At 41.6% G+C, this 22,770-nt stretch overlaps 1 protein-coding gene across 1 annotated transcript in view; it reads right to left on the bottom strand.

Moving 5' to 3' along the window:
* CSMD1 (CUB and Sushi multiple domains 1) overlaps positions 1-22,770 on the bottom strand; it is a 1,869,137-nt gene that overhangs the window by 124,456 nt on the left and 1,721,911 nt on the right. Inside the window, exons 44-49 of the mRNA XM_049095299.1 lie at positions 22,038-22,183; positions 21,438-21,518; positions 20,269-20,382; positions 13,142-13,330; positions 8,798-8,944; positions 2,392-2,580 (exon numbers count right to left, since the gene is read on the bottom strand). Coding sequence (XP_048951256.1) covers positions 2,392-2,580; positions 8,798-8,944; positions 13,142-13,330; positions 20,269-20,382; positions 21,438-21,518; positions 22,038-22,183 — 866 coding nt within the window. The remainder of the gene's footprint in view (positions 1-2,391; positions 2,581-8,797; positions 8,945-13,141; positions 13,331-20,268; positions 20,383-21,437; positions 21,519-22,037; positions 22,184-22,770) is intronic.

The raw sequence follows: 22,770 nt of genomic DNA, 5'->3' as shown, positions 1-22,770 counted from the left end.
TATTTATTTATTTATTTATTTTAAAGATTTTATTTATTTATTCATGGCAGAGAGAGAGAGGGAGAGAGAGAGAGAGAGAGAGAAGCAGGCTCCATGCAGGGAACCCGATGTGGGACTCGATCCTGGGTCTCCAAGATCACACCCCAGACTGAAGGTGGCGCTAAACCGCTGAGCCACCGGGGCTGCCCCCCCCCCCCCCCCCCCGATTTTATTTTTAAATGACAAAAATGCTTATGCAATTGCGCCACATGGTTTAAATGATTTTCTACCTTTTTTTTTTTAATTTTTAAATGTTCCGGTCTCACACATGATGAAGTTTTGTGAATTATTATAACCAAAATGCTATTTTATACAAATTACAAATACCTACAACCGAAAGATAAGAGACTGCTCCACAGTAAATGAATTTGAATACCGAAAATACAGATTACCTCCAGGATTGGTGGCTCCAAGTTATTTTTACGAGTAGAATTCCTTTCGGCAGAAAACAATTTGATTCAAACACTGAAGTGCAGGCCAAAGATCTGGATTCTAGGTCAACATTTGTACAACAAGTCACTTTAACTTTCACGTGCTTCAGTTCCAGATACTTGAAAACGAGTAAATTGAACTGGATGATTCCTAAGTGCCCTCCAGGCTTTATAAGTTGTAGTTTATGAAGAAAGAACACAATCCTATGGCCTGCCTGGTTATCAGAATAGTTAACGTGTTGAAAACTGTGGGTTTGTTCGAGGAAGATGGCATTTTGGAAGCATCTTATGATTTGAGAATGCGATCACGTAGGCCGCGTAGCTCCCAGAAGAAATCTGAAGACAGATATTCTAATCTCGCCCCCCCCCCAAGTGTGCTGTGTGATTCTAACACGCACGCCCGCGGTGTCGCTGCTCCTTGGCCTTGCTCAAAGGAGAGACCCAAGCATCTGCGCCACTCGGATCCCTCGACCAAACCTCACATGCTCCCGGAGGACCTGGTGTCTGGTGCTCTGTTTCTGGGTCACTTAGTTCAGCCTTAGACAGTCCTGCTAAGGGAGGAGACGGGAGCAGGAGAGAGTCACACGGATCAGAAAAACACCCTGCAGACCCTGTCTTCTGCCTTTCAGCCATTCCTGGAAAGAGCAAGGCCTTTCCCCTCAGAGCTCGCCCCTGAGCCGGAAGATGCCCGGGCAGACGGCGGGTTGTGGCTCCTCCAGAGTCTCCCCCTGTGCCCTCAGTGCCCTCTGTTTTGAGAGCATCTCCCACCTGGGCCCTACTTTGTGACTCAGGTTCTAGAGGTCCTGATTCTGGAAACGTCTACCAGTGTGCCCCCCGGCCCCCGCCCCGGTCCCCCGTCCAGCTTGCGGTCTCATCATGGTTAACTGCTATTGGCACTCTGTCCCCAGGGCGAGGGACACACGGCCCTCAGGGCTGTTCTCTGAGCAAAGAGTCTATGACCTTGACAGAGTAACAGGACATGGAAAGAAAATGAGAATCGCTTCTTCTTTAGAAAGAGAAAGTCCTCTTCTTTTACAGAGCAGAATCACCATTCCTAATGAAAGAAGCTACTGGATATTTGTGTTTGTCTTATATTTAAGAAGAATTTCTGGAGCTAGAACATAAATAATGCAAGCTAAGCATCTGATTAACTTCTTATGGCTAAAAATATATAGTTAGTGTGATAAATATCCATTATTGTCTCAGAGAGCAGTACCAGAAAACCTAATATCTATGAAAAAAGAGGAAAAAAGGAAGCCATTATGAGGCTCCATTCATAAATCATAATTAGCTTTCAAAGACCAATATATTTTATTATGAATATAAATCCCGATAAGACAAAACTATGAAAATTTCATGACTCCAAAGCCTTCAATTAAAATTAAAATGCCTTATTTGAAAATTTGATTCTTATGCATATGACAGATAAAAATAGCAAAAAAAGTATGAAATATTGAAATCAACTTTAACGAGCCCTAGATTTAAATGACCCAAAGAACATGAAATATGTAGCAGATGGCTCAAAGAATGAGTTTTTAATCTAAATTTTAAAAAGGGGGTTTTAGTAAATTGATTTTTTAATTAATGCAACTGTCAAGAAAAATTCTTTTGACTCTGAATCGAATAACATATTTTTTACTTCAAAATGCAATACAAGGAAATATTAGCATAACTCTACCCGGCATCTAGTGAATGTCCAACCATCCCCTGAATTCAGGCTATAAAGCTAAATCAAGCCTAGTGTAAATGTCAGAAATGTTTGCATGGCCAGTGGAAAGTTTAATTTGTACTTTTATAAACCCACATTCAATTTTTCCTTACCTTTTACCCATCGCCACCGCTTCAGTAATTCTCAATATGTGATTAAATTAAGAACAATAAATTTAATTCAAGTTTGGGGATGAAAAAGCACGTTTCTTACCCTGACAGAGTGGGGCAAGAGAATCCCATTGGTACATGCCGCCTGGGCTCCGTCTACACGTTGCGTTGCTGGAGCCAATCATTCGATATCCGGGCTTGCAAAAGTAATGCACTTTACTTCCGACTGCTCCGGTGGTCCTATTTAAAATACCACCATTCTTCGGGGTGTGGGTCAAGCTGCAGTAAGGAGCTATGGGTACGAAGACATACAGACACGAATCAATAAACAGAGACTGTCGCAGGTCCCTCGGTCAGAGTGATATAAACAGTGTTTAAATTGTGTTAAACAGTGTTTAATTGTGTGAAATCAGCACCAATATGTAAACCTGTTCTAAAAAGCATCCCCAAAGACCGAAGGCTGGCAAGGATCTGGAGCAAGGGGCACTCTCGCTCATTGCTGGTCAGAATGCAAAATGGTGCAGCCACGTTGGAAGGCAGTGGCCGTTTCTTATAAAACTAAACATGCTCCCACCCTACGATCCAGCAGTCACACTCCTTGGTATTTGCTCAAAGGCCTTAAAAATGTCCACAAGGGAGGAAATAAAAAACAAACAAAAACCCTGCACATGCACAGCGGCTCCATTCATAATTGCTCCAGCGTGGCAGCAATCAAGATGCCCTCCAGTAGGTGAAGGAGAAATAAACAAAGGTCCACCCAGAAGGTGGAATATTCTTCAGCATCAAAAAGAAATGAGCCCTCAAGCCATGAAAAGAAATGGTGGAACCTTAAATGCGTGTTACTAAGTGAAAGTAGTTGTTCTGAAAAGGCTACAGACTGTATGATTCCAACCATATGGCATTCTGGAAAAGGCAAAACAATACAGATGCTAAAAATATCAGTGGTTGCCCAGGGTCAAAGGGGACAAGCAGGTGGAGCACAGGGGGTACTTGGGGCAGGGGCACTGCTCCGTGATACCATAATGATGGATACGTGTCATCACACATTTGTGCAAACCACAGAATGTACAACCCCAATGACCCTGATGTAAGCCACAGGTGCTGAGTGATGATGGCATGTCCACGTAGGTTCACCGATTATAACAAATGCGCCACGTGGTGGAGATGCTAGTAGTAGGGGCGGCTGTGCATGGGGTGGGGCAGGGGGCACAGGAGAAATCTCTGTATCTTTTCCTCACTTTTCTTGTGAACTTAAAACTACTCTGAAAAAATAAAGTAAAAACAAAAACAATAACAAAAACAAAACCCAACAAACCCATAAAGCATCCCAAGACTCTGGAGCCAAGGTCTAATCTCTTATTTTGAAGTTTATTCATTTTTAAGATTTAATTTAATTTTATTTTATTTTTTGACAGAGAGAGAGAGCACAAGCGGGGGGGCGGGCGAGGAGAAGGGGAAGAGGAGAAGCAGACACCCCGCTGAGCAGGGCGCTGACATGGGGCTGGGTCCCAGGACCCCGGGATCATGACCTGAGTCAATGGCAGATGCTTCACCAACTGAGCCACCCGGGTGCCTCTTGAAGGTTAAATTACACACAATTGTTACTCGTTGTGAAAGCAGATCTCAACTTTCCAACTAAAATATTATAAGAGAATACATGGAAGCGTCAGAGTGAACTCCTTCACTCAGCCCCGTAAGGCTTACCCACTTAAATAAGCGGATCGACCACCAGAATAAGAAATGGTGGAGGTACAGCTCTGGGGACTTATTTGAAACAAAACAATTCTGAATACTGAAAAAGGAAAGTATTATTAAAATGGAGAAAATAGAAGATTATAACATTTTGTGATTAAAGCCATTAACTTTTTCCTTCCGCTGTTGCTAAGTGGGTCTGTGAATTGCACAGTGATGTAAGATGTGTAGCTTCTTTTCAACATACGGGACTTGAATAAGATCTGAAGAAAATGCACCACTCCAGGTCAATAAAAATCGCACAATAGCTTTAATCATTGTCTCTGTAGGAACTTTTTAAAATTGAAGATGGGCATTTGTTAAAAATAACACAGTCCTACATACACAGCACACAACACTCTGATGGCTAAAGGCTCTGCATGTTATTTGCACATTTAGAGAAACACATTTTATTCTTACAGTCTCATTGCAGCAAACAGTCCTACGAACTCCTTTTAGATGAATTAAAACAATAAAGGAAGTTGTGAAGTACTAGAAATGTGTGTTTCCTTTTGGAAGAGGAGTTTTAAGTGTGCTGCTTCCCCATGGGGGTCCGTATACAAAGAGCACACGTACAGGTCTAAATGCTTAATGTTGAACTTCTCCTTAGAAATAAGTTCAGAAGAAACGTTTTGAAGGTTCCATATCATAGCATTGCCCAGAAGCAAAGTCTATGTGTGTGGCCTTGGCTGTCAACCATGCTCCTGCGAGGAGCATCCTCAGAGAATATTCTCAGCTGGGTGATCTTCTGAAATACCGCTGCAATTCTTTTTTAAAGGACTGATTTTTATTAAGTTAAAATTCACTATCATGAAGAGAAATCTCACAGAGGAAGACACAGACATGGCCAACACGCACATGAGAAAATGCTCCGCATCACTTGCCATCAGGGAAATACAAATCAAAACCACCATGAGATCCCACCTCACACCAGTGAGAATGGGGAACATTAACAAGGCAGGAAACCACAAATGTTGGAGAGGATGCGGAGAAAAGGGAACCCTCCTGCACTGTTGAGAATGTGACCTGGTGCAGCCACTCTGGAAAACTGTGTGGAGGTTCCTCAAAGAGCTAAAAATAGACCTGCCCTACGACCCAGCAATTGCACTGTTGGGGATTTACCTCAAAGATACAGATGCAGGGAAACGCCGGGACACCTGCACCCCGATGTTTCTAGCAGCAATGGCCACAATAGCCAAACTGTGGAAGGAGCCTCGGTGTCCATCGACAGATGATGGATAGAGAAGATGTGGTCTATGTACACCATGGAATATTACTCAGCTATTAGAAATGACAAATACCCACCATTTGCTTCAACGTGGATGGAACTGGAGGGTATTATGCTGAGTGAAGTAAGTCAATCGGAGAAGGACAAACATTATATGTTCTCATTCATTTGGGGAATATAAATAATAGTGAAAGGGAATATAAGGGAAGGGAGAAGAAATGTGTGGGAAATATCAGAAAGGGAGACAGAACATAAAGACTCCTAACTCTGGGAAACGAACTAGGGGTGGTGGAAGGGGAGGAGGGCGGGGGGTGGGGGTGAGTGGGTGATGGGCACTGAGGGGGACACTTGATGGGATGAGCACTGGGTGTTATTCTGTATGTTGGTAAATTGAACACCAATAAAAATTATTTTATTAAAAAATAAATAAATAAAATAAAATAAAATAAATCTTAAAAAAAAATTCACTATCATTACGAGAAACTTCCAATTCACTGCCCCATCAGCTGTGCCGTCTTCTATGTCCTTGTTCTAGACCAAATTTTGTAAGTTTTGAATGAGCAAAAATATTTATTTTAGGGAAGGAATGAGTATACTCAAGCATCTTGGCTACCAACTGTTAAAACAAAAAGATAATTTATAGGAAGGAATAGGCTGTAGATCCTGCTCTAAAGGTAGAGAGAAGATTAAGCCTGTAACGGCCCCGGAGGGACACAGAGAGACCACATAATTCATTCCACATCACCTGGGATTTTTTTCTTTTTTATATTTTATTTATTTATTCATGAGAGACACACAGAGACAGAGGCAGAGACACAGGCAGAGGGAGAAGCAGGCTCCACGCGGGGACCCCGACGTGGGACTTGATCCTAGATCCTGGGATCATGCCCTGGGTCAAGGTGGTGCTAAACCACTGAGCCACCCGGGCTGCCCCACCTGGGATTTTTGTCATAGTTTAATCTGTTATGGGATATAACGTGCAGGATTGTTTCACCCTGTTGAGTCTGGTAACTGTCCATTTTCTCTCCTATTTATTAGTCTTTTTCTACCACCAGGGTTTCAAGACACTTCTTCTCTCCTAACTCACCTAGAATGAGATATGGAGGAGGCCAGGGGGTGAACTAGAGGCCTGAGAACAAAAGGGAAAGGTTAGAGCACGCGGCCCCACCTAGACAGGTTTGCTGGCCATGGTAAGAAATAAGAGGACCAACGCTCAGTCCTCCAACTCTGCTGGTTGTGTCTTGGGAAAGCAGGGAGGCGTCCACTCTGGGAGAAGACTGGCCAGTCAGAGATTCTGGAATTTCTGGATGTATATCTGACCAATCTGTAGCTTTCACTGTCCCAGTGAAGCTCACTCACTTCATTTAGTATCGAAGGACCATTACTAACTCTGCGTTCACCTGTACTGCGTCGTCTAGAATCAGCTTTGGACAGCACTTGCTTTGTGTCTTTTGCTTTCAGCTTCAAATCATGTTCATCAATTATATCAATCCCATGTCCGGATGACCAGTATTTCATACACGTGGGACAAGCAGGGGTGTAAGATACGACATGTGGTCATATTACAGGCTCGAGCCCCCTTGCCCACACTGCTTTATAACAGAGACGTGTTCATTTAATCACTGCGCTAAAACCACTGGTGATGAACTCCTAGCAGAGGTCACCGAATCACTGGATTTTAAATGAAAATCTGTTAAAAGATAGATGCATCCACTGACAAAACAAACATTTATAGCCGTCTCTGAAGTTCTCCAATTTCCTACTCTCCCAACACAGTTTAACAAAGAGAATCTTCTTGTTTTATAATGAACTAAAATTCAAGGTATAATCATATCACCAGGCTACTAGGTTATTTGCTGAAGATAGGAGGAGATGAATTAGGTTCACCGCGATTTCCCCTGCAATGTCCAGTTTTGCACGTTGGACATAAATTCAAACAATTCTAAAGGTCTCAATATTTATTTCAAATCAAGGAACGTGATGAACACAAAGCCAATCATTGCCCTAATACTCTCCTAGCTCAGTCTAAGGGAAACTGTTTGATCCGTGAGCTCTTTGTTAATAAGCATTTTGAATAACTGCTTTGAGAGAAGGGGAGAGAAACGAAGGTCTGGGTATTTTATTAGACTTTACCAAGAAAGAATGACCAGATTTCATGCCCACTGTCTACACATCAGGAGCCTTTTCAAAACCTTGAAACCTTTTAATATTTCATGATGTCTACCAACCGGAGAGTTGAAATCTTATTCTTAAAACCACTATGGGGATCCCTGGGTGGTTCAGTGGTTAAGTGTCTGCCTTAGGCTCAGGGTGTGATCCTGGAGACCCGGGATCGAGTCCCACGTCGGGCTCCCTGCATGGAGCCTGCTTCTCCCTCTGCCTGTGTCTCTGCCTCTCTCTCTCTCTCTCTCTCTGTGTGTGTGTGTCTCTCATGAATAAATAAATAAAATCTTTAAAAAAAAAAAAACTATACTTTTTGCTGTTCCTCCTCAGAATGTTCCTCACCGCTGACCACATAAAACACCAACATAGGAATCCGCAATCACCTGTTAGCTACTGCTCGGTTAAATGTAGCCAATGGGCATCTTCCTTAGGGAAACGTATCTCAGTTATCACCATGGGAAATCGCTGAGTGAGATGCTGAGAAAAGCATAGATTTTTTTCTTAGTTAATTAACATATCTGAGGAATTTAAATTGTCTACTGTTTCTGTAGGACAGTGTAAACCTTAGGTGTGGGTCAGGTCATATTGGCAAATGTACACAGGATCTAATGTACATAGATATATTGACCGGTTTAATTAATATAAGTAACACTGGCAGAGAATAATTAAAATATATGGGGAGAGGACAAATGTTCAGAGGAAATATACATATGTAAACCCATATTAATTTTCTATGTGTTGGGGCACCTGGGTGGCTCAGCGGTTGAGAGTCGGCCTAGGGCTCCGGGTGTGATCCCAGGGTTCTGGGATCGAGTCCCTCACCGGGCTCCCTGCAGGGAGCCTGCTTCTCCCTCTGCCTGTGTCTTTGTCTCTCCCTGTGTCTCTCATGAATAAATAAAATCTTAAAAAAAAATGTATGTGTCTATACATATATGTATACATATATGTAGCCTACAAATAGAGGCATTCAGATAATCAATAAAAAGACATACTATTTATTAGTAGTAAGAGGTTATCACTTACAAATCTAATAGCAATACAAATATCTCTTCCTGTTTGTTTCCTTAGCATTTAAACCTACTTTCAAATCAGTATATATTAGTTAATCTTTTAGAGGAAATGGTTTTGTTTACCCTATGTCAACTCAAAGTTTTATGATTTTAGTAATGATTTTTAGAATATTGGTCAACAAATGATTTCTTTTACCTGCTACAGTTTGGAGATTCTTCATTCAGAATAATTTCACATGATGTTATTTCTATGGGAGTTAATTACTCATCTTTGGAAATTAGGTTTATATTATAAATCTCTCTCAATGTTTTTTATTTACAGCAGATCACTTGTATTAAAAATGTTTTTATGCTAAATCTAAACCCCACTTACTTACCTGTATATCGAATCTTGAATCCTTTTTTACTGGTTGCATGATCAGTGGACCAGCGGAGATATAACTGATTACTCCTGCTCGTAAAATTGGATTGTTCAGTGTGGTTCCCGCTTAAGACCACTAGCAGAGGACTCTGACCAGAAGAACCTAAACAAAACAGAAAAACAAACAAAAAGTTCAAATATGAGCTAGCACCTATGAAATGCAGACCACGGTTAGCTTTTTATTAAGTTTAGGAGTCTAAATGCACATTACTTACTTATTTCAAAGGAAACAGACTTCCAAATGAATAAAACAAAAAATATATTCCCTAATTAAAAAAAATAAACAATCAAAAAATAATAACCAATCAAAATAATCTCTCATTGTTAACACACACTAAGTAGATCCCATGAACCTTACCTGTAAAATAGGAGCTATTAAAATAAATGAGATTTATTTATCATCATTAGTATGGACAATCTTGTAAGCATATGGGGAATTACAGACTTTCATGTGATACTGGTAGAAGGATAAATTAGTAAAATAACTGTGGAGAGCAATTCTGTAATGTCCAATAAAACTGAGGGTCCATGATATTTCTATAAACTTCAGCACATGTGCGCTAGTGTTATTTTTATAGCCAAAAGTTTCCTCCAGCATTGTCTCAGCATAGCAAAACCTAGATCTTAAGTAGCATTTTGACATCTTAGAAAATAATTACAAGTGCCATGAAAAGGAATTCTATGCACATTTAAAATTAATGAGCTAGATAAACACTTACTGGCATAGGCGATTCTTAAAACAGCATATTGATGACTGAAGAAATCTAACTGCAGTTAAATATGATAGTGATTGTGTAAAAATTCAAAGGTGTGCCATATATAAATTATGTGTATGTGTGCGTAGGTAGGACATGGTATAACTGGAGATGCACAGTTACATGATAGACAGACAGATGGACAGAGGTAGAGAAGGAACCATAGAACATGTACAAGCGTGACCCACCACCCTGTCCCCTTCAGTACTATTTCCTTCTAGGAGAGGCGCACATGGTATAGGATATAAGTGGAGTCCCTGAATTTCTCTGTGCTCCCTGCCTCTTAAAAAACAAAACAAAACAAAACAAAACAAAACAGAGCCTATGGTAAATTTGACAAAAACCCTAAAATTCATTACATCAAGTAATGAGTCCACATCGGTATTTTTAAATTTTTTCACCTTTTGGTACATTTGAAATTTTTTAAAATTCAAGTCACAAAGTCAAAATCTAAAATATAGTTAATAGAAGCAAGTGCAGCATACAGTCAGCTAACATGACTCTTGGCTCCATGACTCGATGTCACTTCCTGGGAGGAATTGCTTTCCTGAGTACAGAAGCTGCATTTGCACTTCCTGGGCGTCGGCTACAACAGCCTCTGCTGGAGAACTCAGCGCCACCTCCTAGTCTGACATCTGGGTGGCTTTTCTACATCATGCAGGTCAGTCCCAGGGAGCACATTATGGGTGGGAGAATGTGGTCCTCACTGCCAGATGTTATCAGGGTATGAGACTAGCTTCGAGAGTTGTATGTAGGATTTTTATTCATGCAAAGGAACCAGGAAACCACAACTTCACTTTTTGTGTAACCCCCGATGAGAGTGGTTAAAATTATTTAAAAATAAGAAAAAATGCCTGTTCTGGCCAGAATTGTTGTCCTGCAAATGCATATGTTACAGGTCAGTATCTCGGAGTGTGTCTATACCTGGAGGTGAGGTCTTTAAAGAGGTCATTAAAGTCAGCTGAGGACCCTGGAATGAACCCTAATCTAGTAGAACTGGAGATCCTGCACAGAGAAGAGATCAGGACACGGACACACACCAAGGGGCGGAGGGGACATGAGGACAGATGGTACCCACACGCCAGGGAGAGGGGCCTTGGAGAAACCAGCCCTGCCCACACTTGCGTCCTGGACTTCCTGTCTCCAGGACTGGGAGGAAACACGTTTCTGTTGCCTCAGCCCCTCCGTGTTGTCACTTTGGGATGGCAACCCTAGTCAACAAATTAAAAAAACTAGTACATTGGGGATGAACCAGGCAATGTTGAGTTTCACCGGAGCAAAGTAGGATCAGATAAGATGCTACTTCCCAGTTTCCTGGAAGATGTCCCATACAAGGACGACCATATTTTATGATTAAAGAAGACTAATGTGTTTTGTGTGCTGGTTTTCCGTTGTGTCTAAAGAGATACTATCTATTCTAAAATAAAATACCAGTCGGAAATTAACCTGCATTTATGAAGTTTTACGGTATCACTTCTCGTGACAGTACTCAAGAGGAGAGCTTCAGGTGTTCTTAATCCAGCAACTAATTCTTCATCACTCTCCATCTGTTCTCTTTGCATAACATGTAAACAGCTTCGGCAAGGACTCGAAGGACTTTGAAAATACACATCCAGCTCAGCACGTGTACAATACAGAGCCACTGCGGAGCCTCTGCCCCCAGCATGGACACTATTCAGCATTTTACAAGTGAACGCCACAATCTTTATGTCGACACCTTTCTCAGTTGAGTTCTATTATGATTTTATGTATTTATGTATGTATGTATGTATTTATTTATTTATTTAAATTGAGGAATATCCACTTCTGGAGCTTCAGACAGAAATATACTCCTGGGATAATAAAGTCTAAAATCAGTATTTTCAACGCGTCTTTTTTTTTTTTTTTTTTTTTTTTTCCGACTCATTAGCTGAGTTGGAATCACTATCTTACGGAACAGAGAGAGGTGAGATAAACATGACACTCGATGCAAGAAAAATGCTAACACTTGATAAAATATTCATATAAAACTCTGCCCTTTAATTTTATAGACAAATCTTTGAGACTAGAACAAAGCTAACCATGGATCTCTGGTAATTTTAACAGCATCTGCTTTGATATTTCTCTCTGTTATCTGCTTTGTGGTTTGTAATGGGTGTGACCCACCCATATTTTTGGGGGATCAAACAAGCACTTAGGAAAAAATACTGGTAATGACTGCTCCTGCAATTGGAAGCAGAAAAAACACTGTTAGCTAAATTCCAATTCAACTATGGTCACACAAGGGAACGTGGACAGATTTAAAGTAATTATGTAAATATATTTCATTACATACAGCATGGATAGGAATATGCATACACACACGCACATTCCCACAAGCAGGCTCCTCACCTACTTTATTCTTATATGTCACCTAATTGACCTCAGAATTGAGTTTATCTGGTTTCTCATTGACGTAAGAATTCCATTTTTGTGCTTGGCTAATAAATTACGTCTTTCCATCCTAAAGACCACAGAAGAGGTCTTCCGTAGCCCATGCTTGTTTAACATACACTTGAAAAAAACACTCTGAAAATGAAAATACTGCTGTTTCTACATATGTAAGCGTGAATTTATTTCCAATTTACTAGCTCATGATCTTAGGAAATACATAAACTGATTCATGCGGTGTCTACCCATATGAACAACTTGACTATTAGGATTCTTCAAGGAAGTAGAGGGCATAGACACACACACAGAATCAATTACAGTAATTTTTTTTCTGAGCTGATTGTTATTTTACTGAACTCGGTGATGAGTCCATCAAAACATGCAAAAGCCTAGTTATTATGTACGGCCATAATTGTATCTTGGTCTAATTTTCTGGGCTATGATAATGCTTCTATACAAAGAAAAATATTACCATCATCTCCATTTCAAATTGATAATTCAACCACATGCTACTTTTAAGAATGTCATTGTTATATTAATAAATTCATTAGAAATGTGTAAAAATGTGTAAGACTAGAGTTGAAAACAGTATTAACATTGGGTAAGTGCATTGTACTTTTTTTTTAAATCATTTTTTTTTTAAATCAGACATTAAAGAATTCTGTAGCATTTATCATTTAGAAATCTCTGGGAGCCACTATTTTTATATAGTTCTAGCAAAATAATTGTTTAAATTGCTTAAAGTACCTTTAGCTCTCTTAAGTTTCCTAAAATATCTTCTAAATCAATAGAATACTTAGAGAGAAAGGAAGAGCTGGATGAGGTCATCTATTGTAAATCCCCACATGAAAGAATTAAATAATGCTTCAAGTAAATTCAGGACATTTTCAGAGTGCATCACTAGTATATTAATCGCTTAAAAGTCGAAACATTAACAAAAGTATGTTCATGTTCCACAGACTCTTGAGATGGCACAAGTGCAGGAATAATTCATTATCTGTTTGGGGGAGATAAAATTTAACTCAAGAGTATGTGAAAATCCTTGTGTAACAAAAACGTCACGATGGTGTTTTTATCACACTAGGTAAAGGTCATTGGTAGGTTAAAAAAGAATAAAAAAAGAAGAAGAAACTTACCATCAAATACTTCCAGTGCGTCAAATTGCTTTTCACTTTGGAATGTATCCACAAAGATGGTGATGTTATAGTTTGGTTCCACTCTAATACTCCACGAGCATGTCTGGGAGTTAAAATAGTTGCCTGGGTAACCTGGACTGAGGATGACTCCAGAAGACTCTGTCCGGACTTCATTTGCAGGGCATTGTGCTAATGAGGAAAATACCGGTAAAAGTTTTCCTTAACAAAATGAATCCAATTTCAATAGGAGAGTTTCTATTCCTGTTTCTATTCCTATTTTTAAGCCAACGATGGTGGTCGGGGACCAATCCTAATGAGCTATGGCCAAATTTAATACAGGGCACAAACAGAGCAGGAGAACAACAGTCAATAATAACGAGTAACATTTTAATACCATCTTATGATTTAAACAAGAATTATATACACACACGTGTGTGTGTGTGTGTGTGTGTGTGTGTGTGTGTATAATACATATGTCAATATAAGGGTCATTAGGTAGATACAAAGACACATAGATAGATCCCATTTACCTCTAAGGAAATGTAGGGTCAAAGAGATTAGGTCACTGACACAAGTGTGGGGTAGCCAAGTGTGATAAAGGTGCCAAATTGAAAAGAAACGTGGAACCTGAAAGTTTCCTCTATCTGGAAAAAGGTGGTGAAGCAACACAATTGCTTCACCAGCTGATGACCCTCTGCGTGTGAAGGGGGGACGTGCTGAGAGAGGAGTGATTACCATGTACCTTTCACTGTAGGAACTTTCTATGACTTTATTGCCCACACACCTTGACTTGGGGCAGGTGCATTACGGATTTGATCCTAGGATCTCATGTTTTCCCAATTCAGCTACCAAGTAAGACTTCACCTTCTCAATGCAATATTACAAAAACATTGTGCAACTACATACAGTAATAGATAAACTGTATTTATTTTTTGCCTTTGATTATGCTTTTAATTATATTTAGGATAGTTATTTTTGAACACTGGATGTTTAAAAATTGTTCAGGACCGTGATAAGAGATGAGTCAGAGACCTGGGCTGAAAGCCATATTGGATCTCTGGGTTGTTACAAGGTCAAGTAAGAGTAGTGATTTCTAAAGGATCAATTTATTATAATGAATTCTTTGTCAGTTTAGCATTACGAATGAATCATTAAGACAGAGTAGGGGGCACACCTGGGGGGCTCAGCAGTCGAGCATCTGCCTTTGGCTCAGGGCGTGACCCTGGGGTCCCAGGATTGAGTCCCACATCCGGCTTCCTGCAGGGAGCCTGCTTCTCCCTCTGCCTGTGTCTCTGCCTTTCTCTGTGTCTCTCATGAATAAATACATAAATAAAATCTTTTAAAAAAGACAGTGCAGTGGGCACACTGACATACTTTTTCCCTCCTGCTTTCCTATTTTCTTTACTTAAGGCTTTCAAAATAAAACTGATCCACATAGGTATGAACACACAAAGGAAAATCACCAGTCTCCTAATTAGTAATTTATTTCATTGATAATTTATCTTCCAGAAACAGTTTATTTATACAACTATCAAGAAAAAAATATGTAATATATTGATAATGATTCAAAGGTAAACACAGATACAGCAAAACTATTTATAAAATTTTAAAGTTGAATGATCAGATTTTCCTTCATGAAAAGGAGCTTTTGTTAGAGAAAATTGTGTCTTATTGGTTGAATTATCTCCTTTTAACTAATTACATTAAATTTACATTTATTAAATGCAACTAGTTAAATAACTTTATATTGATTAATTAAATTTATAGTCTTACTACATATATTTTGATATAATTTCCCAAACAGATGGGAAAAATTTATGCAATACATTTTAATTTAAGTAACTGTCTTATTAAAAGGCAATTTTGCCTTTTTTTTCTTTCATTTATCTTGGTGTTCTTATTCAGATGTACCTTAAAATTTAGAAAATGTTTATGCATAAGATCACCAAAGATGAATCATTTCACAGAGTCCTTTTAATAAAGAAGTATTTTAGGTAGATTTTTAAGAATATTTACAATGTTAATTAAAGGTAAGTTATATATAAAAAATAATAATTCAAGACAGTCAGACTAAAGCAATTTAGTTTAGAAAGTAATTTCCTCTGTGATGGTGCTAAGGTCACCCTGTAAAATATACTATGCCCTTTTAGAAATGGACATTTTGGCATTTTCTAAGAGAACACAATAAAAAAAAAAAAAAAGATTTTCTATCTGGAGGCATTTGTGAGGGCCTGGGGTTGGAGAATCTCCACGGACCTGCTTTGACTTCGCAGTGAGAGTCAGAGCGTTCCTCTGCTCTGATGAGACCGGAGAGCAATAAAGCTACTTGTCGGGTCATGATTACATAGACACATGTAAATGCTTTCCTTCGGGCTGAAGCAGTACAGGGGCCAAAGGTGTTTCAAGGCCTGGGATGGTCTGACCCCGCGCGTGCCTCCTCCTGAATAAAGGTGTCGCTGCCCCTGCACAGTTCATCCTGCTGTTATTACACATGGGAAGCCTTTAGCCCAAACAGCCTCCTTCTGATTTCATCACCACCACTATAGTTATTAGGCAACACTGGAACTCGGTGTCATCCAGAAACAGGAAACTGTCTGCTAAGTGGCTGGAAGCCACCTGGAGAGTGGACAGGGTTTGAGAGCTGTGAGTGGTGATAAATCACAAGCACAATCTTAAGCACAGTTATTTTTATTCCCTCCATTTTCCTCAATATGCTGCTTCTGATGCTTAGTGAAGATTCAATGAAAATATGTGACGTTCTTTGTTTCCTTTTGCTTATAACACTTAATATTTTTTCCAGACCTATGCATTGTTTTAAAATGCACTTGGGTATGTATCCCTGGGAGCGAGCGTGTTTTTGATTCCTTTGTTTCTCTTGCTCCTTCCTAGGTGCCTACTCCTTCCTGTCCCTTGCTGTAAACCTGTTGCCAGGAGCAACGCCCACCCACAGTGGGAAACGTTCAGAGACTGTGGGCTTTCCACGGGCCCAGCCCAGCTGTGCGTTTCTCCATCAGCACTCACAGTGTAAACACACCCTATCTCCGCGGGGGACACTGGCTACCTCCCACTATGGGGAGCATCTGTGTGAGGTTCCCATCAGGCACCTCGGAAGGAAAGGGCCTCTCTGAGACATTCACCTGAGTTCTGAATCACCACACCTCTGCATGAGTTATTCCCTTAGCTTATTTTTGAAGAAACATTAAATGTGAGGCTTAAAAATTATTCAATGCAGCTTGCAGGGCTTCGGCAGAAGCAGTGCAGTCAAACATTAGTTCATATTAATAATTAAAATGAATTCTTATAAGCATCCATAGGTCCCGGAGAATTGGGAAAGAGAACTCTATGAACAAGTGGGAAAGCCGTCACCTGAAGCCCTTGAGGTGGGTATTATGGTCACGCCTGAGCTTTCCATGAAATGCTCATTATCTGAAGGGCACTGGTTGTCTCCAGTGTTCACTGACAACATATGTTTCCATGTTTTAGGTTGAATATTTTAAAAACCACTGATGGATCTGCACTGTCCACAGGCTGAAGCTACCTGATACTGGAGACCTTTTTACTTTTTAAGATGTATTTATTTATTTGAGAGCGAGGGAGGGAGCTTGAGAGAGCATGAGCAGAGTATGGGGAGGGGCAGGGGAGAGAGAATCTTAGGCAGACTCGCCACTGAGCCCAGACCCCACGTAGGGCTCAATCCCAAGACCTGAAATCATGACCTGAGATGAAATCAAGAGTCAGATGATTAATCAATGGAGCCTTCCAGGTGCCCCTGAAGACCTTTAAAAGCTGGCCCACTTTTTAGGTTTCCATCCACTTAATGCGTCTTCCCCAAACACACCCTAAGAGCAGAGTGGTAGGAGTCGTCTCGTCTTTCCTGGACACTCCACATGCCCTTTCTTGTCACAGAACTTTGTCACTGCTTCTCTTTACTTTTTGAAGTGCTCCTCTTTCCTTAACACGAGGAAAGTCACTTCTGGGACATTCTTCTAGCATAAAATATACTTGGCCTCTGTCCCGTGTTCCTGGCAGAGGTTCTAAAACATTTGGAATCTCCTGCATATTGAAAGTATTTTTGTCCTGAGGAGCCCCTTCGAATTACACCTGAGTTTAGCTAATAAGGTGACTCGGAGTGGGGCCCTCGGTAGCCCCACTCAGGATGGGGCTGGTCACCAGAAAGCCCCAGTGATGGAAATTCCTGCTCCACTCACAGACCTCTGGTGAAGCAGTGGGTTCGAGAGGGAGAAGGGGTGAGATTAGCTCAATGAACATTCTTATAGCCCAATTCCAGGGCGCAGAAGCTCCAGTGCTGAGACCCCTTCCAGGCCCTGAACCCTGCACCTCTTCATCTGACTGCTCATTAGTACCCTTCATATAATAAAGAATACAGAATACAATTCTAACCACCAAGGATACAACTGGTAAATGTAAGTCAATGTTCCCGTAGGTTATGTGAGCCATTATTACGTAGGATAAAACCCAAAGAAGCGATTGTGAGGACTTCTTATCTATAGCAGGTCAGTCAGGAGCACAGGTGACAACCTGGATTTGTGACTGGCCTCTCGAAGGGGGAGCTGTCTTTTAGGACTGAGCCCTTAACCTGTGGGGGCCGGACACTGTGTCCACATAGAGAGTGTCAGAATTGATTTCAACCATAGGGCACTCAGCCAGTGTTCAGAGAGGAGGAGAGAATCACTTAGTGGTGCTGGAAAATATTCCAAACCCTCACTCTGTGTTTTCTAAGATGAGCATCCAACGAGGTATTGTTTATCTGCATAGGATGCTAACTTTCAAGGAACGATTTGCTCCCACTCTTCCTAAGGAACAATCAATCACCCTAAGAGTGGTCATAATTTTCAAAGAAGACCTTAGTAGGACTCATAACTCACACAATTTCCCACCAATAATTTATTGGGGGATTGTACACTCCTTCCCCTTGAGCCCTACCGAATAATAGAAAGACTGTCATTAAATGCTTATGTGATAAGAGACATCCAAGCCCCCATTTCCTTTTTTAAAATAATGTATTTAGGGAATGACAGCTAAGATAACTCTCTGTTTGTTTTAAGCATATTTACTCGTGAATTGAAAGAGAAGCAAACTGCGTTATCCTTTGTAGTAATTGCTCCGCGTACAGTAGGACGTGGGAGCCTCTGGCCTGAGGACAGAGAATGTGTCTTGTTAACTGAGTCTTCCTTGAACCATGTGTGAGGCCGAGTGATTTAGAGAACGGTGCTCAGGTTGTGCTGATTTACTCTGTTCCTGGACTGTCGTGAATTAATTTCATTTAAATAAAAATGAGGTTAACCTTAGGATAGCCAACATAATAAAGTATTTTTCTCCTTTCTGGAGTAGCATGTTAAATAAATACGTAAGCCTTTCCCCACTCAGCAGCTAAGGCCTCCTTGCTTGAAGTCATCGATGCGGAGAAACATAAAGACTGTTGGTTGAAATTAAATGTGCCCCAAATGTGTGAAGGTTTACCCCCATTAATTTGTATCTAAAATGGAAAAGGATGAACATTTCATAACCCCTCGCACCTTGAGAAAAAAAAAAAAATCCACCGTAGGTGGGTGTTGCTGATGTAACATGGTCCCAACGCACTGATTTTTCTAAGAAAGTAATGACTCAGTCTCCTGACTCAGCACCACGTGCGGTGCCCCAAGTTGAAGTGAGGGAGGTGTGAGGCAGAGTGTCCGTGACCCCACAACTACGTGGGTCCTGAGCGGGTAAAGCAGACAGCGAGCCAAAGAGGGCGCGCTCCCGAGAGGACCGTCTTTGCCCGCACCCACCAGCTCTCCCCAGGGGTACGATTTGAAAGCAGTTTTTCTTAGAATTAGCCTGAGTTATTACGGTTATTTAAAACTACTTCTTTCCTGATTTCCTTCAGATGTTGAAAATTGTCTCCCTCCCCCTGGATGACTAGGGTTCCCTCTCATTCAAAATGAGCAAGCACAAAGGAAGCGCACATTCTAAAAGAATCAATCCCCGGGTGCCAGCACTTGTAAAATCAATACTAGTGCAATACAAAGAAAGTTGCCTCTTACTAGGGCAGATAATTAACATTACAAAACATTAGGATAATTCATTTAATAGTCACTGCATCTTTACCAAAATCCCATAAATAAGGCAAATTAACCATCCTCCTTACAGACGGAGCCCAAGGGATTAATGATTTACCTGTGGTCACTTGCTGGGAATCTAGAGTCACTGGGTCTTCTATGCCTAAATTTTGAGCCCTTTTAGGGGCTTCGTTATCCCTAATGAATGATAATATTTAAATTCCTTGAAAGCGCAAAGGTCCCATTCTTTAAATGAATTGAATGTTTATTGTGATTTTGAAGTCACAAAATAAAAACTATTCTAATTTGTAAGACTTTTTGATTGGCCAAACCATGACACATGTGACTTACATAGAGCCATTTTAGCTTATTTATATTTTTTCCTACCAATACTACTTGAGAGTGGAGCATTTCAAATATTTTTAAGTGATCTAATTATACTCCAATCAGTGGACTCAATAGATTCAAATCTTGCGCTATTTTATGATTTCTGTTATTCCAATGCTCTATTTATTTTAAAGATAACTGAATATATGGAATGTGTGTATCTTCTTGTATGCAACATATGTGCATTTCAATGTTTATGAATTTTACAGGAAATATAGTAAACTAGATAATTTTATGCATATTAAAGTATTTAGAGGGAATCATAGTGATACCTGTGATTTGCCTTGAAGTGCATTAAAAGTAACAATTAATGGATGGATAGAAAGATAACAGACACATGACTAAGGATGTCTATAGTTCATTAACAGTGGAACCTATGTAGTAGGTAGTCAGATTTTTATTTCTAGATTATTTCAACTTTGCCTTATGTTTGAAAATTTTCTGACAAACTTGGGGAAAGAAAAAAACAAGACCTTTTCTATGATATGCTTTTGATTCGTCTTTTAGAGATAGCTAAAAGAGAAAGGTAATTAGATAGTTGTGTTCGCAGGTAGTTTTAGTGGCAAGGAGGTCATAACACAGTGACTGAGGCCGGAGCCATCCAAGAAAGGCCTAGACCCACAAGAGCCATCCGGTTTCCCCTGCTGAACGAGTCCGTGTGCAGAACCAGGTGGCGCGTACCTTCACAGGTGGGGAGGGAGCCTTCGAACTGCAGCTGGGCGCTGAGCTTGCAGGTCAGCGTGTCTGTCCCAGACAACGTGAACCCGGGGTGGCACTGGTACTTCACAAAATCCCCTGCAAGAGTCAAACCCAACACGCCTGGGAATTAGTATGTTTCCATGACACACACAGCGTGTGAACCTTTTAAACATATAGATGGCGACTTAACGAATCAAGTCAGTGAACAGAGGTATTCCTCCTTAGCCTGTCCAATCAAATGGTGCCATTTTCACTTCTTCGGTTATAAAAATGCTGTCCTGATATCAGCAGAGGCTGCATGGAGGGCTTTTTCAAAGACTGGTGTGTCTACGTTTGCACCCCTTCCCACCGCAATTACGATTGAAAAAAAAAAAAAAAGAAAGAAAGTGAACTGGGGTTGCTTGGGATTCAAGGATGTAGAGGAGAATGGCTTTAATGCATCCAGAGAGGGCTAACCCGTGACCTTGGCCTAATTAGCACCATGTTCCCATTAACTGAGCCATTATGAGTAGAGCAGAAATTGGATCACGTGGTTTGACCAGTGGTCTGAAACATGGGGTGAGAACAGGGTGTTGGATTCGTAGCCGAGACAGAGAAATCCTGGGTCACAGCAATTAGACCACAAGCATATGCCACGGCTGGTTTCCTAATGTGACCTGATGATTATTTAATGAAATACGCCATTAATATAGGATGATGAAGCACCATTTCTAAATATTATCATTAAATATACTCACCAATTACATCCCAGTTTCAATGAAAGGTCAAAGTTAGAATCATCGTTATCTAAGCTACAAATGATGAAGCCCTTCTAGGGCATGAACATGCTTTTCTAACTGAACACAAATAACTAAATCTGTCACTGGAAACTTTATTTAGAAGAAAAAACACAAACTAGCGAATGCAGGTGGGGACATGTTCCAAAGGACAAAAGCAAGACTCAAATGGCCAAAAGGAGGTGAGGGAAGAAAAACACATTTATTTGATACATGACCTGTATGTCGGACTCCCCAGCAATGCTCTGGGATATTTCCGACAAATACTCATCTACTCATCTGAGTAACTACTGCGGTGAGGGGTGGGTGTGTTAAAAAAAAAAAAAAGAAAAAAGATGGGGCGAGCTGGTGATATTGTAACAAAGAACTCATTACCTATTTCAAAATCCTCATCCTCAGTAAGCATTTCTGCCTGTGGAACTGCCGGGGGAGGTTGGCATTTCTTGAGCTGAAATGCTAAATGGTTTATGGGATAAACAAAAACAAAAAAACCACAATTACATTTGCTGAATAAACAAAATTATAACAACAACAACAACAAAAAAAACAGAAAAGAAAGCACCCCTCTCCTGTTGTTTCAATGCCCCAGTGTGCTGCAGGATCTACATCTGCTTTGGGACGTTCTCTAGCTACCAGGACTATCTCACGTCGAAGCACACATGAAGCCGAAGGGGCTTGACCTCGTTTCGAGATTCTGGAAGGGAAACGGTTCCCCCATGGCCTGATGCCAGGTCCATGCTGGCATTCGATGGGCCCCCCACGCCTCATGCTGAGGGCACCCACGGGGGTGGGCCCCCCAAGATGGAAGGGACTGCTGGTCTTTTCTTCAAATGATTGATTTTCAAAATCAGGTAGGCTCGAGCAGGGGTCCAGGGAACGTGGAAGCTCGGCCGGGCCGGAGGTCACGTCCACACCGCCGGCCGCGAAGCCCGAGGGAGCGCGCCCGCTTAGCGCGTGGGGTGAAAACGCACTGACCGTGGAAATTGAGGACGAAGAAGCCTCCGTTGGAGAAGTCGCTGTGGAACTTGAGCAGGACCTGGTTGGTGGAGCTGTACGCCGTCTCCAGGGCCGTGTTGCCGCTGAAGACGCCCAGCTGAGGGGAATTCTGGTCGGGCCCGTCCCTAGAAGGCAGGGCACTTTGAGGGCACAGCCCCTCCTCTTCCGCAGGAGGCTTTCTCCAGGCCCGAGCGGACACGCGGACAGCAGGTGCGCACCTGGCCCTGCGTCCCGGCCACGGGCGGGTTACCGGATGCAGCAGCCCCCCAAAGCCAGGGAGGCCTGAACACACACTCAGCGGACTGCTGTGCTTTGCACAAAGTGAGCAAAGTATGAGTGACGCGTGGACACTGCCTGGACACGTGGCAATGTCTAATGTGCCAAGGTTGGCCGGACGCTGCAGTGTCTGTCCTGCCCGTGTCGTGGCACCCCACAGGCGGCCCTGCTCATCGCAAAGAGCCCACGGCAGCCGCCGGCCCCACAGTCGGGCCGCCCCAGGCCCGGGGCCTCGCCCTGCTGCGCTTCTGAAGGGACTGTCCCCACCCGGGGCCCCTCCCGGGCTGTCCTGCTGCCCTCGGGAGGGGGAACCAGCTGCTCAGGGATAGGGGTTGCAGGCCCGTGGACGTGAGTCCCCCAGCTCACTAACTGTCCCAGAGGGTAGCAGGACGAAGCCTCCCTGGGGTAGCCTGACTCACCAGGGAAGGGACGCCTT

The sequence above is a fragment of the Canis lupus genome, chromosome 16 (assembly GCF_003254725.2).
Source record: "Canis lupus dingo isolate Sandy chromosome 16, ASM325472v2, whole genome shotgun sequence".
Lineage (NCBI taxonomy): Eukaryota > Metazoa > Chordata > Mammalia > Carnivora > Canidae > Canis > Canis lupus.
This window is presented reverse-complemented; position numbering and strand designations above follow the sequence as displayed.